This window comes from Zingiber officinale, chromosome 6B (genome assembly GCF_018446385.1).
Source record: "Zingiber officinale cultivar Zhangliang chromosome 6B, Zo_v1.1, whole genome shotgun sequence".
Taxonomy (NCBI): Eukaryota; Viridiplantae; Streptophyta; class Magnoliopsida; order Zingiberales; family Zingiberaceae; genus Zingiber; species Zingiber officinale.
The window spans coordinates 118646005-118663578 of NC_055996.1; the positions used below are offsets into that span (position 1 = coordinate 118646005).

The following is a 17574-nucleotide window of genomic DNA, read 5'->3' on the forward strand; positions in this document are numbered from 1 at the left end:
GTTTGGAATCAGTTACATGAATCTTATCCTTCGGAGATCCAGGACAAATTATAAGATTTTCACTACTTGACTAATGTTTTCTTTGCACTTCTTTAACCCTTTACACCTTCCACTCTAACAGATAAAATAAACCACCTTTTTATATTTTCTTTACTTTCTGATGTAGTGATGCTCAAGTTTCATCTCTTGCATTTCGCCCTGGACACAACATGGCTGTCACATCATCTTATGGTGGTGATTTTAAGGTAGTGTCTATTAGGCTCTTTTCTTTCTGTTGCCCCATTGTATATAATGATTAAATGAGTAATCTATTTTTCAGGTTTGGGTTCATGGTTCTCATGCCGACAGAAATAATGAATCAATCCAGAGAACTGGTTGGAGATGCCAATCTGTTGGTTCATACAAGTATTAAATTTTGCTGCCAATGAAATGTTTTTTCCTTTATTATATTAATATCATTGCTCATTTGATGCCTTTTAGTTTTTATGATTTATTTTAACATAAAAAATTATTTGTATCGAATGAAATTGAAATAATTTGTGGAAGCAGACAGCTTTCAAATCAAGCAGAGATATTTAAAGTAATACTTGTATTTGATGCTACTCAGAGCTGAACCAGTTGATTGGGCGTATGGAACTTGCAATTTTGTATATACATTAATTATGAAAAAAAGATACTGTTTCTTAATTTAAAGGATGCCTTGTTTTTTAATTGAATTATTGGTGAAATCTTTAAACTATTTTTTGAAATTATTTGCTTGCATATATTTCTTTTCCCATCATATAGTGTTGTTGCGCAGTGGAACTCCCATGAAATTAATTTCTTTGAATTGATGACAGGGGAAAATCATTAACAGCTGCTGCTTTTTCTGCCGATGGATCAGTCCTTGCTATTGCAGCTGAGACTATAATTACATTATGGGATCCAGATTCCAATATTCTTGTGGCTATGATTGGAGATACACTTTCGGTAATCATCATTTTGCCTATATTGTTATCTGGCAAATCGAAATAGCAGTGAATGTCCTTACATCTGTTTTTTTTTCCTTTTTCTTGTACAGCCAATTACAAAGCCTTCATTTGTTGGGGAATCAGAATATCTGGTGTCCTATACACACGGTTTAAAGCCACAACTTTCAGTTTGGAGTACTTCAAATTTGGCATTGTACTGGTCTCACGGGATTGTTACAGAAGGTGTGCATTTTTTGGCTCTTAAATGATCGTAGTATAAATCCAAGACTAAAAGAACCAGAAAATTAAAATGAAATAAAAAGAACCAGTCCATTTTTGGCACTTTAGATGTTCATGTCAACAGTTCTATACAACAACAATCTTGAGTCCTAAAGCTTCTATTTTGCAAGTGTCTCTAGCATACATGCACTAATATTAATAAATTGCAAATGTCCAAAATAGGCAGCAAGAACCAGTCCATTGTTGGACCAGTATAAACTTACCGTGGCTTTGCGAATGGTGTATGATTACAAACAAAGCTCACATTTTGTGAAATATTTATAGAATTTTTTATATTTCTTTAACTTTATACTATTTTCTCTTTGAGTAGTTAGAAGATTGTAATCTTTTGTCTTGTTGATGGTTCCCATTTTTTTACAGCCGTAAGCTGTTCCCATGATGAATCTCAATTCGCCGTCTTAGCTCTTCTCAGTTCAGCAGGTGATGCTGATGCAAAAGGAAATGGGGTAATATTTTTCTTCGATGTGGAAGATCCTGTTCCTGTGGCAACCTAAGAGGAATAAGTCATTTCCTCGATGGCACGGATGAATACCTAAAATCCATCCTCTACTCCACCATTCTTTGCCACTCCTCAAGCCGAAACAACTGCAAAGGTAGAGTCAACATCAAGTATTACATTGTGCCTGGCTACAAGAAGACCGGGCCGCAAAATCCAATAAAGACAGGTCAAACATCAAGTAGCATTTTGTAACTTATTCCTCTTAGGTTATATGCTTGGTTAATATATATGCTTAGAACTTGTAAAGACAGGTCAAACATTAATATGCTTGGTTAATATATCCATCTACAACACTCCCGCTTTTTCCTTTAAATATGATTTTCATTTAGCACAGAACTAATGCCAATTTTTTTATTTTGATGCAGTGTTTAAAGAGCTTGAGTAGAAGTTGGCCCTAAAGAAAACTTGTCAGTTACGATATAAACACACTTACGGTATGAATTACATGTATATATAACATTGACATATTATTTAGTACGAGATTTACATGTATGAAAGTTTTCATACAAAATTTCTTGATTGCCTACAACCCCAGGTGTGCTGATGACAAGTTGAAGAAGATGGCTCTAAGAGTGATAGCTGAAAGCCTTTCAGAAGAAGAGATTGCTGGACTTAAAGAAGCAATTCCATGCGATGGACACCAACAACAGCGGTTAGTCAATGATGAGGTTTTGTAAAACTTGTGTGTTTGAAAAATTATTGTCATGAAGTTAAGGATAACCTGTATGATACAAATTTAATTTGTGGATCAATATGTATACATTTTGTTTGTATAATATAAAGTTTTATTTATTTGTTAAATAGTCTTATTATAAAAATGATTGTGGTTGTGGATATTCAATTATATGTAAATTTTGAGTATTTTTTATAATTTTTGCTATTTAATTAAGAAAAACACTATTTTTTATAAATTTAAAAAGACAACGTTTTTAAGTAATAAAAGACAACGCTTAAAAAACAATGTCTTTGAGACCAACCACAACGCTTTTAAAGCGTTGTCTTTGATATGTGCATTTTTACAACAGCATCTTTAACAACGCTTTTTAAGAACGAATAGACAACGCTTAAAAAGCGTTGTCTTTGTGACCAACCACAACGCTTTTAAAGTGTTGTCTTTGATATGTGCATTTTTACAACAGCATCTATAACAACGCTTTTTAAGAACGAAAAGACAACGCTTAAAAAGTGTTGTCTTTGTGACCAACCACAACGCTTTTAAAGCGTTGTCTTTGATATGACTTTCTACAACACCATCTACAACATCACTTTTTAAGTACATACGACAACGCCAAAAAAGCGTTGTTGTTTAGCTTTTTTCTTGTAGTGCTGTAGTCGTTTGATGAAATATCAAAACAGACGATGATGGAGAAAACTTGTTAAGACATAAATGAAGGAGGATGGATGGATGGAAGATAAAAAAAATTTAGATTAAAAAATAAGGCTTTGTATACATTTAATCAAATATACTTAACATACTTTCTAAATTTATACTATAGATCTATGTCACTGGTCTTTCATAAATAATAAAGTATCTATAATTTAATGTGTAAATAATAAATCTCACTTGTCTTACTTAAAATTTATATATTTTTAAAAAAGTTTATTTATTATGATTTTCATAACCAGAAAATAATCAATTTTTCATATGCTAATTAACATTCTTTTTTTTTTTTTTTTGAGTTTTCCTTGTATTGATTATGAATTTTTCTAGTAAGTTTGTTCTAGCTTTTTTTTATACTTTCATTTTCTTTCTATATTTTTAGGTTTGATCGTTAACTGCTGAATCTACAAGGGTATACTAAGGAGGAATACTTGAGGTATCTTATTATAAAGAATCATCCATGATACTTGAAAAGGCTTAAGAATTTAATTTTTTATTGGATTACATGGAGAACTTCGCTCTTCCTAACTAATATAACCGCAAGCATGTTGATTTTTTGTGAATCTTAAAAAGGAATATTCATAATATTTTATTATTGTTGTTATCTATATAATTGTTATTTCTATATACTATTAATTATCACTTTGTCTAAATTACTGGGTTCTTCTTGCGTGTTGTTGTTATAAAACTTAATAAAACTTTGTTGCTATTATTGTTGTAATTGTATGATATGATAGTTGTAAATTTAATGCTTTTTATAGTATGATAATTATTTTGTAGTCATTTGGATATCATGATAATTTTTAAATTAGCAACACATTGTTATATTGTTCCATTATTCAATCCAAATCAAAAGTTGTGATCTCTCAAATTTTAAATCAGCAACATATTGTTGTTTGTTTTTTAAGATCAGCAACATGAAGAGTTGTTGGTCTTTTGAAGATCAACAACATATTATTGCTGACTTAAAATTTGAGAAATTGTAACTTTTAATTAATATTGAATCACGGTACGCATAATATATCAAATCAAAGCTTATTTAGAGATCTTCGATTTGATATATTATACGTCCCATTGTTCAATCTGAGTCAAAAGTTATAATCTCTCAAAATTTAAGTTAATACGTTGTTCCTGATTTTCTAAAGATCAACAACACATTGTTGTTGGTTTCTTAAAATCAGCAACATGAATACTAGCAACAATTTATTGCTGACTTAAACTTTGAGAAATCATAACTTTTGACATCGATTGAACCATGGAATACATAATATATCAAATCGAAACTTGTTCAGATATTTGATTTGATTATTATACGTCTATGCTTCAATCCGAAGAAAATGTTATGGTCTCTTAAAATTTAAGTTAATAATACGTTGTTGTTCACTAGAAATGAAGTTGGAAGTTCACTATAAATGGTATGACGATGATCCTCATTATTCGATGCTACAAATAAATATGACTCCCCTATGTTAAGCAAAATTAATTTTTTTTGTTTTAGAATGTTAGATAAAATTAATTTTTTCAAAAATCTCTAAATGAACTTCGATTTGATATATTGTGTCTCTCATGATTGAACCCGAATCAAAAGTTATGATCTCTTAAAGTTGAACTTGTAGTTGTAGCAACTACGGCTTCGTATATGTTACAATGTGTATGTATACTGGGTAAAATTTAAGAGACTATAATTTTTTAATCGGGTTGAACACAGGACGCACAATATATCAAATTGAAGATCTCTAAGCGAGCTTCAATTTGATATATTACATATTTCATGGTTCAACCCAAATCAAAAGTTATGATATCTCAATGTTTATGGTTCAACACATTGATACTAGTCTTTGTTACTGATCTTATAAAGACTAGAAACACGTTGTTGCTGATCTTCTGAAGACCAGCAACATATTGTTGCCAATCCTCTAGAGATTAGTAACACATTGTTGCTGGTTTTCTAAAGATTAGAAATATGTTGTAGCAACTATGAAATCTTAGTTGCTACAACTACAAGTTATAATTTTGAAAGATTATAACTTTTGATTCAGGTTGAATTACAGGATGCATAATATATCAAATAGAAGATCTTTGAATAATTTTTGATTTGATATATTGAGCATCTCATGGTTGAACCTGAATAAAAAAGTATGACCTCTTATAATTGAACTTGTAGTTGTAGCAGTTATGGTTTCGTAGATGCTATAACATGTATTCTGAGAAAATTTTAAGAGACTATAACTTTTAACTCTGGTTTATCCATGGGATACATAATATATCAAATCAAAGATCTCTAAACGAACTTTTATTTGACATATTATATGTCTCATGGTTCAATACGAATCAAAAGATATAACCTCTCAAAATTTATGGTTTAACACGTTGTTGCTGATCTATTGAAGACCAGCAATACGTTGTTGTTGATCTTATGAAGACCAAGAACACGTTGTTGTTGATCCTCTGAAGATTAGCAACACATTGCTACTAGTCTTCTAAAGATCAACAACACATTGTAGCAGCTATGAAATCGTAATTGCTATAACTACAAGTTATAATTTTGAGAGATCGTAACTTTTGATTTAGGTTAAACTATGAGACACACAATATATCAAATTGAAAATTATTCAAAGATCTTTGATTTGATATATTGTGCATCTCATGGTTTAATCTGATTCAAAAGTTATGATTTCTTAAAGTTAAACTCGTAGTTGTAACAGCTACTGTTTCATAGTTGCTATAACGTATATGCTAGGTAAACTTTGAGTGGTCATAACTTTACTTAAATTGAACAATGAGATGCACAATATATTAAATCAAGATCTTTGAACTAGCTTTGATTTAATATATTATATCCCGTAATTCAAGCCAAATCAAAAGTTATGACCTCTCAAAGTTAAAACTTTTAGTTATAGTAGCTACAATTTCGTAGCTGATACAACATGTTGCTAATTTTTTGAAGACCAGAAACACAGTCTTTTGCAAATCAGCAACCATCAACTCATTCTAAAAGTAGTTGATGAACCTAGAGATATTTGATTCACTCCAAACAAAGTCTTATGTGCTTAGCTTGGTCTCCTTATTACACTTATGCCGTCAAACACCATCGTGATACACTATATTGAGAGCAACAATTTTTTTCAACTTAATTCAAGTATGATAAATGATGTCAAAAGCGTACTATAAGGGTCACGACAATCATGCTCACTGACCAACATCACAAATCAGTTTCTTGGATTTCCATTTTTTTTGAAAATGTCAAAATTTTAATTTTTTGAATAGCGAAGGTCCATCAGCTAGTTCTATCCAAAAGTTGTTGATAGACCTAGAGAACTCAAAATAATTTCAAATGAAGACCTATATACTCGTTTAATGTCACTGAATGACATGTGCTCTCAAATAATAATGTGATACACTATATTAAGAACAATAATTTTTTCAACTCGATTTAAGTATGAAAAATAATATCATAAAACTCATTATTAGGGTCACGATTGATTTTCTTAATATATATAAAAACCTCATTAACAATATGTAGATTGTTCAGCTCTAATTTTTTTTATCCTTATATTTTATTGTTGCTATTTAAATGTTCTATCTTTTGAAAATAATATGGAGAATGAAATGGTCCTTAAATAAATTATGTTATGAAATGTCAAAATCTTGTACTAGATTTGAACATTAATACTATGATATTATATTTTCTTATAATTATAATAGCATTAATCTTGCTCTATTCCTTTTTTTCTGAATTAACAAGAACTTCTTTAATTATTTTTTATAGAATATTTATCTCTTCTTGCAAAAGATAATGAAAGGATATAAAGCAAAAGACATACCAAGGAGGACCACTTGAGGTATCTTGCTACAAGAAATCATCTTGAATACTTAAAAGATTGAAGAACTTGATTTTTTATTGGATGATATGGAAAATTTAACTCTTCCTAGCCAATATAATTGCAAGCTTGATTGGTTTTATGTGGATGTTGAAAAGAAACATTCATAATATTTTATTATTATTGTTGTTGTTTATATAATTGTTTTATTGTATACTTCTAATTGTTATTTTTATCTAAATTATTGTGTTCTTCTAGTGTATTATGGTTGTAAAACTCAATAAAACTATTGTTGTTGTTATTGTAATTTTATGGTATGATAGATGTAATTTGATATTTTTTATAGTATGAAAATTATTTTTTTCATTGGATTATTATAGTTGTTGAAATATTATAGTTTGTATGTTATAAATTGATATTTGGTATGTTATAAAATGATCTTGTACCTATATTTGGAAATATTATTATCTTAATATATGTTAGTAATGAATTATTGTTGAGATTTTATCATAGGACTTGTTAATATTATTATCTTAACAAGTGAGTATGATCGTTGTGACCCTAATAATGAGCTTTTGATATCATTCTCATGTTTGAATTGATTTTTAAAAAAAATCACTGTTCTCAATACAGTGTATTATATTGAGGGTATGAATATCTTCAGAAGCATTAGACGAGTACATAAGTCTTTGTTTGAAATCATTCTGAGTTCTTTAGGTCCATCAACCACTTTTAGATGAAACTGGCTGATGGACCTTCGCTATTCAAAAAATTATAAATTTGATATCTTTGAAAGAATAGAAGTTCAAGGAACTCATTTGTGATGTCAGTGAGTGAGATCATCATAACCCTTATAATGCACTTTCGACACCATTTATCATAGTTGAATCAAGTTGAAAAAAATTGTTGCTCTCAATATATTGTATCGTGATGGTGGTTGATGGCATGGGTGTAATAAGGAGACTAAGTCAAGCACATAGCACTTTGTTTGAAGCGAATTAGACATCTTTAGGTCCATCAGACACTTTAGGGATGAAACTAGTTGATGGTTGCCGGTCTGCAAAAGACTGTGTTGTTGGTCTTTAGAAGATTAGCAACATGTTATTGTTGGTCTTTTGAAGATCAACAACACGTTATAACAACTACGAAAACATAGTTGCTACAACTATAAGTTATAACTTTGAGAGAACATAACTTTCATTTATGATGACCTATGGGACGCACAATATATCAAATCAAAACTAATTCAAAGATCTTTGATTTAATATATCACACATCATATGGTTCAATCTAAGTAAAAAGTTATGATTTCTCAAAATTTACCCTGCATGCATGTTGTAGCAGCTACGAGATGGTAGTTGCTACAATTACAAGTTATAAATTTGAGAGGTCATAACTTTTGATTCATATTACACTACGAGATGCATAATATATCAAATCGAAGATCCTTGAATGAGCTTCGATTTGATATATTGTGTGTCTTGTAGTTTAACATGAATCAAAAGCTATGATCTCTCAAAGTTATAACTTATAATTGTAGCAACTACGATTTCATAACTACTACAACGTGTTGCTTATCTTCCGAAGACCAGCAACACAGTTTTATACAGACAAGCAACCATCAGTCGATTTCATCCCAAAAGTGGCTAATGAACCTACAGATGTCTGATTCACTCCAAACAAAGTCCTATGTGCTCAGCTTTGTCTTCTTATTACACTCATGTCGTTAAACACTATCACGATACACTGTTTGAGAGTAGTACTTTTTTTAAAAAAAAAACTTAATTCAAGTATGATAATTTTTTTCAATATAAAGACCAGCAACAACATTATTGTTAACTTAAATTTTGAGAGACTATAATTTTTTACTAAAATTGGACCACAAGACACAATATATTAAATTAAAGCTTATTCAGATATTTTCGATTTGATATATTGTACGCTACATGATTCAAACCGAATCAAAAGTTATACTCTTAAAGTTTAAATCAACAATATGTTGTTGCTGATTTCTAAAAATCAACAACACGTTGCTAGTTTCTCAAGACCAGCAACTCGAAGAATTGCTGGTCTCCTGAAGATCAACAACTTGTTATTGTTGACTTAAACTTTAAGGGACCATAACTTTTGACTAAGATTGAATCAAAAAACACGTAATATATCAAATCGAAAATCTCAAAATGAGCTTCGATTTGATATATCGTGGTTCAATCCAAGTCAAAAGTTATGACCTTTCAAAGTTTAAACCAGTAATACGTTGTTGCTGGTTTTCTGAAGATCAACAATATTTTGTTGTTGGTTTCTTAAGATTAGCACCACATTGTTACTGATTTCTTAAGATCAGCAACACGAAACTAACAATAATGTTATTATTGACTTAAACTTTGAGAGAGTATAACTTTTGACTGGAATTAAATCATGGGACATATAATATATCAACAAAACTCGTTTTAAGATCTTTGATTTGATATATTATACGCCCCGTTATTCGATTTCAGTCAAAAGTTATGACCTCTCAAAATTTAAGTCATCAGTACTTTGTTGATCGCTAGAAATAAAATTGAAAGCTTACTATAAATGGTATATTGATGATACTCGAGGCTGCAAATTGGAAGAAACAACAAGGCAATTAAGGGGCATGTAGCAAGAATTCGCTTGATGCTGAATTGCAGTTTCGAATTGATCGATTAGCCTTTCATTATATGTGCTAATTACCATAGCATTATGGCGGATCCAATGGAGAGCCACACGAAGGAGCCCAGTTCGGCGAAGGCTGCGACCAGCTGAAGTTGTTCCATACTTCCATGGCTGGGGCAGTTCCCATGGTGATGCACGTGAACTGGCCTTCCACCACAATCCACCAGGCTCAAGTTGAGCGGCATCGCCTCACTGAGGAAGCCAAGTTGGAAGTGGCCGATGAGGATCCAAGTGAGGTCGACGACGGCAACGCTAGCTATGACCAATACCTTACTGTGTGCCTGTAAGAACTTAGAGATGGGGAAGTTGAGGGCATAGGCGAACAACTGAGGGATCATGTAGTGGGTGAAGCTGTCGATGAGGATTGTGATGTTATCGTCTTTGCAGCAAAAGGCGAAATCCTCGTCCCCAGGACCCCCATCGACCGGACCCACGGTCATTATGAGGGAGGTAAATCGCAGCATCCGAGCTAATATGGGACGGACCGGGTGAGATACAGGGATAGGAGATTTATTCCCCCGTTGCCACTGAGTTTTGACCCGGCGGCCTCCTTGCAGCAACTTCCGCCCCATGCCATCTCGGATGACCCACGGGGTCTTGCGATGTCATCGTCTTGCTTGAACAGCTGGAGGAGAGAGTGGTGAAAAGGTAGACGAATCAATCCAAAACACGGCCTTATCTTAAATTGTCACTAACTTACCGTATCTTTTTGCGCTACTAGATGGAGGCGAAGGGACGACGACTGATAGCTGCAGCTCTAATAAGAGGAGTATTATGGAACAATAACAATAACAACAACAACAACAACAATAACAATAAAAAAAAATAAAGAATCGAAAAACTAAGAGTACGTTTGATTTGCACGTTTTCCATTTTTAATTTTTGAAAAATGCACATTTTTTAGAAAACAGAAAATGACTTTTTGTCATTTTCTATTTTTCTAGAAAATGTTGGTTATTTTTTTAGAAAACAGACACGGAAAATGTAAACCAAATATCATTTTTCAAAAATATACATTTTTCATAAAATAAAAATGAAAAACACACAAACTAAACACAACTTAAATTATTTGAACAATTTAAAAATGGACTGCACTCCCCCATCAAAGTTCGGTTTCCATCCTTCTAACCCCGGTTCAAATACTTGCCGATTCGGAAGGAAATGCGTTAACTTTCACTCGCGTTAGACTGCTAAGATCTACTCATTATAAGTTACAGGGTCCAAAAAATATAAAATAAAAAATAAAAACCCTAATTATTTAAGATCTGCCGGCCGCCGTCTCGAACGATCCCCCACTCTTTTTTCCGGCGAGCGATTGCAGACGTTCTCAAGCTTACTTGACAGCACCAGAGCACGTCGTCTCCATAATTGGCCGCTGTCTCGCCGTTTGGTCATCCTCGTGTGCACCGCCTCACTGCTTCATGAATTCTAGGTATATCAAAAATGGTCAACAAAACCTTTGCTTTCTCTTTTCCTCTGTTTCAGTAATTATTATCTTTGAGTAAAAATTTTGACTTGCTCGCAGTTTTTTGCCTGTGCAGCAGTTTGGTATTTTTCACGTCGTTGGAAATGGATGGTGCTAGGAAGGATTCGTATGTCAAGTGGGTTAAATGCTGAAAATAGAGATCTGGATGGATGAAGTAAATCAAGGTACGGTTTTGTCAGGTAAGTTACTGCAAAGGCTCTGATCAATTGAACAGAGGGTTCCTAAGTACATGCTTCTCTTGTATCTAGAGCCTAACAGGACAATAGTAGAGTAAATACGTTTCTTTAGTTGGAGAGCAACAAAATGTTCCTAAGTTTTTGGTATTGAAAGTAACTTTAATTTATGTTACTGCTAGAACTTATTTGTGAGAGATTCCAACTTCATGCATTGAATCATTAATATTAGTCATTAGAAGTTATATGCTTATTTCTATTTGCTGCTTTTGGCTTATAGTTTTCAGGACTGAGATTCTACCTATGAACGGTGAAGGGTCCATAGGAGATTTCAATGTCATGCATTGAATCATTAATTTTTATCACTATAAATTATGTGCTTGTTTCAGTATTTTTCTTTGAGTTTATGGTTGTCAGGATTGAGACTCTACCTAGGAATGGTGAATGGTTCGTAGGATCAAATTATAGGATTATAGCTTAACGTGTTGTCCTGCTCTGATTCTAGCCTTGGATGCCTATTTGCCTTTTTATCTTTGTTTTGAAAATTTGATTCATCACTCTCAACAGAAACAGCTGAGTTGACCTTAGATTGTGCCGTTATCTATCTTTTTCTTCAATCTTCTTATTTTTATGATTGAGATTGTCCCACATTTTTCTTTAGAAGGAATAGGTGCTCATGTAATGCAAATAAAGTTGTTGGGTCTAAATTAAGGTTATCTTTGATCATTGTTCTGATTTCTTTCAAAATGTTATTCTTTCTAACTATCCGTCAACTCTTGAAGCAAACTCACTAGAATCTGAGCTGATGATAGTAACTTATTTATATTTCTTTTCTTCTGTTTGGCTTTGTATATCTTTGTATTCATTACCCATTTGAAATTAATAGTAAAATGATGCATTAATTCTTTCTCCTTGTGTTTGCTACATTAACCTTTTCTTCCCCTTGAGTTTAAGTCATTTCTTTCTTCAACTTGTGTACCAGGTCATGGAAAAGTTACAAATTCCTCAAATACGGACATGATGGAACCTCCGTACTGCAGATTATTCTCTGATAAGTGTGATATGAAGTCATCTTTTAGAAAGCCCACCAATAATGCAGATTTTAGGAAGTATCACTGTCATATGCCTATGGTAGATCATCTCTATTTTCATCTTGTGGTTAGTAAATCAAACCCCACGAGTTGTAAAGTTTCCTCCTGCAAATACTATTTAGACTAATAATATTGTGTTTCCTCCACTTTTTAAAAATTATTCTGGGTTGAAGTTCCTATTGCAAAATATTATCAAAATAAATATGGAGATTAAGTATTTTACTTGATTTAACCTATGCTCACAACTATATCAACATCAATAATTCCCTAAGGAGACTCTAGTTTGTGGACTTTGATGGTTTTTCTTTCGTAAACATATTTTAAGTATGCTGATAAGAATCTTTTTCGTGCTATGAAAGGAAAGATAAGCGTCTATTGAAGTTAAGGAGGATAATCTTGAATACTGATGGGAAGGCTCCTTGCAAGAAGCAAAATGCTGGAGAATTGCGCCTTCACCAAGGTCTGTCTAAATTCATTTCAAGTGACTAGAATATTTGGTGATGACTCGTCTGTGATCTTATATTCCTATGTGTATGCTTGTTCATGCCATGTGAAGGGAAGGAAGATGATTTCCTGATGAATGTCCTTCATAGGAAGATAAGTTTATATTTATCTTCTGATAACTTTTCATCAAAGCAGGTTGATGATTCTCATCCATTTTTCTGGAATAGCATCATTAGACGCTACGAGCGAAATCAAGAACCACGGAAAGCTATAATTACATTCTGTCATATGATGCAGAGAAACATATCTCCTGACAAGTTCACCTTTCCTTTCATACTCAAAGCCTGTGCGAGTGCTATGGCCCTGAGAGAAGGTGAGCAAATTCACTGTCATGCCATCAAGAGTCCATATAATTCGGATCTGTTTGTTCAGGGCTCATTGATATTCATGTATGCCAGCTGCCAAGAGATTGATTCTGCTCGTGCTTCATTTGATGCGATGCCCTACAAGAATTTGATCAGTTGGAATATGATTATTGATGCCTATATTAAACATGGAAGACTAAATACTGCTCTTGAGATTTTTGCGCAGATGCCGGAACGTGATTTGTTCTCTTGGAATTTAATGATTGATGGCTTTGCGAAAAATGGACAGATGGAGTTTGCCCAAAGGATGTTTGATGAGATGCCTGGAAGAGATATTGTTTCCTGGAATTCTATCATTAACGGATATGCAAAGTGTCGAGACATGACAACAGCAAGGAAAATGTTTGATCAGAGTCCATTCAAGGATGAAGTCACTTGGGGAATTATGCTCAACGGGTATGCAAAGTGTGGCCGAATCACCACTGCCCATACTTGGTTTGAAAAGCTACCATATAAAAATGCAATCAGTTGGAATTGTTTGATAAACAGGTATCTTAGATGTGATGATGTTAAATCAGCACAAAAGTTGTTCGATTTGATGCCAAACAGAAATGTAACTTCCTTTAACATCATGCTGGATGACTACATGAAGAAAGGTGAGTTACAACTCGCATATCAAATGTTCTACAATATGCCTGTGAAGGATGTTACCTCTTGGAACATTATTATCGATGGGAATGCTAGACTTGGAAGAATGAAGGTAGCAAGAGAGTTGTTTGATGTTATGCCATGTAGGGATGTGGTTTCATGGAATTCATTGATTGCTGGGTACAAGGAGAATGGTGAATCGAAAGAAGCAATTGAGGTATTTATCAAGATGATTATCTCAGGGAAAAAGCCGGACAACTCGACTTTAGCTATGGTTCTCTCAGCAGTTGCTGATTTAGGCCTTATTTTCCAAGGTAGATGGATTCATTTGTACATCGATAAGCATGACATTCCTCTGGATGGCATTGTTGGGGTTGCGCTCATAGACATGTACTCCAAGTGCGGTTATGTCGATATTGCTCTGAGTATCTTCAATAGCATACCTCAAAAGGAAAGAGATCACTGGAATTCTATGATATCAGGGTCTGCAGTGCACGGCCGTGGTAATCTCGCCATCAACTTATTTGAAAAGATGCAAAGATCAATGGTAAAACCAGATGATATAACTTTTATTGGTCTTTTGAGTGCCTGCAGTCATGCTGGCCTAGTCGCCGAGGGTCGTAGGTATTTTAACCTTATGATCTCCAAATACGGAATAACTCCCAAGATTCAGCATTATGGTTGCATGGTAGACCTGTTAAGCCGCGCAGGCCATCTAGAGGAGGCAATCTCCCTGGTCAACGACATGCCGCTGAGAGCTAACGATATCATCTGGAGAGCCCTTCTTGGAGCTTCCAAGAACCAGAGTAATGTCGAAATAGCCGAACGTGCAGTGAGAAACCTGATCGAGTTGGATCCTTGCGATAGTAGTTCGTATGTGCTGTTGTCGAACATATATGCTTGCAGGGATCAGTATGAGAGTGCCGGGGAAGTGTGGAGAACCATGAAGAGCAAAGGGGTTCCTAAGAACACTGGCTGTAGCTGCATAGAGGTCGATGGTGTCATCCATGAGTTCACTGTAGGACACATTGCACACCCGCAGATCGACTTATTGTTGCATAGCATGACACAGGCATTAAGATTGGAAGGCTATTTGCCATGTTCAAAAGGCTCAGTTGGCTTGGTCTTTCACGAGTGATGCTCGACCGATGAACTCAACTCGGGAACTAGAAACTAATTGATCTGGTTCTGGTTAAGAATGTTTTTAGAACTGGACTTGACTGATCGGTTCAACTGGCAACTCAGGAATAATTGGGAGCCAATCAATTCGGTTTGATCATACCTGTTGAGTTCAGTTTGGGCTCGCTTCAACCAGAAACAAATGAAACCAGTAAGTTTGTCGTTCGGTTTGTGCGCAGATCCAGTTATAGAAACAATAGTTTGTGTTGGATTGGCCGGGAGAATTAATGATTTATAACAAACCAAATCTAAATAAATTCGTATTTTTAAATTTATCCTGATGAAAAAATTTTAAATTACGGGATTAGTCACTTTTAGAATTAGTCTGAAATAGATACACGTGTGTACATTTAGATATGCATGAACAAGCTTGTGACTAGTCACAAACAATTTATCAATTCTTATCAGGTAGCAAGCTCATCGAAGTGTAGAGTTTATCATTGCCAGGAGAAAGAAAGTTCATTTCGGTTAATTTGGATGAACGAAGTAACATGTCAATTTCAGGTACATTTTGAATCCATACGTTGAATTGATATACGAGAAACAAAGAATACATTTTATCGTGGAACTAATGAATGGAAATGCATGGGTAGAAATGTATTTTATTATATTTTTTCCTATAAAATTAAATAAGAAATGTCAATTACTATATATTCATAAGAACTAACATTAATATAAAATTTATTATCTAAAATATCATTGACCCAGCCAACCAGCCTTTAAATGATGGTATATTCATATTATAGTCCCTCTATTCTAACAAATTAAGAGATGAGACATAATAATGATAATAATATATTATTTTTATTTTACAGCACTGATTTAACTGACATTAGCTGGCACGCGCCTTAATCACTCGGCCAAAGCGACTTGATGATTCCGATTGGAAGATAAATATATTTATTATAAAATACTACATCAATGATATCTCCATTTTCTTCCATTAGTTGCAAAGGATATAAATCATTTACCCTATAATTATTATTATTATTATTACTTTAATTATCTGAATTATAGTGTCCATTTGTTAACTTTTTAGATTTCTCTGCCATTCAATAAATGAGTTTAGTCTAACTCTACTTGAATACGTAAGAGTTTATATGTTTATTTTATCTCGTCAAATCAATCGTGTGAGGCTGCTGGATGATGAATTTCACCATATGCTATCATTCTTATATGTTTATTTTATCAAGCTTAAAAAATATGCCTATATTTATTTATTAATACATATTAAAAAGATCGGTTATATTAGGAAAACAACATTGTGTCTCTTCAGGTTCAGTAATAAATAATCTTCTCGGATGAATCTAGTGATTAACGCATGAAATATTATCATAATAAAATTTGGGGTTCGAATCTCGATAAAGTCAAGGTAAATACCTCCATTATGTGTTAGTCACTATTTCAAAGGCTAGTAGCCGTCCGTGATTTACTTCCTCCGTGTTGACCTTGGGATGAGTTGGCGGTGGCGCTGGGGGCGAGCATATTCGCCTTTTGCCACAATGTTCAGTAATAAGCTTCTCCGTGTTGGCTTTAAGACGGGTTGGCATGGGCACTGGGGCGAGTGTATTCGCCTTTTGCCACAATGTTCAGTAATAAGTTGTCCCCTCGAGACAATCTAGTGGCTAGCACATGAGGTGTTGTCACAATGAGATCTGGGGTTCGAATCTCGGCAAAGTCGAGATAAATGTCTCCCTTATGTGCTAGTCACTATTCCAAAGGTTAGTAACCGCTCGTGATTTACATCCTCTCCTCTATATTGACCCTGGGTCAGGTTGGTGGGGGCGCTGGGGGTAAGCGTATTCGCCTTTTGCCACCATGTTCAGTAATAAGTTGTTCCCTCGAGACGGTCTAGTGGCTAGCGTATGAAGTGTTGCCACCATGAGATCTGGGGTTCGAATCTTGACAAAGCCGAGGTAAATACCTCCCTTATATGCTAGTTATTATTCCAAAGACTAGTAGTCGCTCGTGATTTACTCGTGATTTACCTCCTCCATGTTGGCCCTAGGACGGGTTGGCAGAAGACGCTGCGGGCGAGCGTATTCGTCTTTTGCCACCATGTTCAGTAATAAGCTAGTCCCCTCGGGACGGTTCAGTGGCTAGCACATAAGATGTTGCTACCATGAGGTTTGAGGTTCGAATCTCGGTAAAGCCTGAGACAAATGTCTCCTTTATGTGATAGACACTATTCGAAAGGCTAATAGTCATCCGTGATTTACCTCATCCGTATTGACCCTGAGACAGATTAGGGGGAAGCTGGAGGTGAGCGTATTCACCTTTTACCACCATATTCAGTAATAAGCTAGGATTTGCCACCATATTCAGTAATAAACTAGGATGGTCTAGTGGCTAGCGGATGTTATCACCATGAGATCTGAAGTTTGAATGTCAATATAACGAGTCGTCCGTGATTTACCTCCTCCGTGTTGATCCTGAAACAGATTGACAGAGACACTAAAGCGAGCGCATTCACCTTTTTTGCCATCACGTTCAGTAATAAGCTCAAGAGATCAAAAACTGAAAGAACAATTATCATTTAA

At 34.1% G+C, this 17574-nt stretch overlaps 1 protein-coding gene across 9 annotated transcripts; it reads left to right on the forward strand.

Annotated features, from left to right (window-relative positions):
- The first annotated feature begins 10869 nt into the window (after nt 1-10869).
- Nucleotides 10870-15248, forward strand: LOC121989231 (pentatricopeptide repeat-containing protein At2g45350, chloroplastic-like). 9 transcript variants are annotated; one of them, XM_042543137.1, is made up of 5 exons: nt 10870-11080; nt 11174-11313; nt 12290-12438; nt 12758-12858; nt 12955-15242. In XM_042543137.1, exons 3-5 carry the CDS (start codon nt 12401-12403, stop codon nt 14991-14993), a joined length of 2178 nt encoding a protein of 725 aa, XP_042399071.1. In that variant the 5' UTR covers nt 10870-11080; nt 11174-11313; nt 12290-12400; the 3' UTR covers nt 14994-15242. The 9 variants fall into 9 exon arrangements, with proteins under 9 accessions (XP_042399071.1, XP_042399068.1, XP_042399070.1 ...); XM_042543134.1 differs by having other exon boundaries at nt 11174-11298; XM_042543136.1 differs by having other exon boundaries at nt 11190-11313.
- Nucleotides 15249-17574: the final 2326 nt, after the last annotated feature.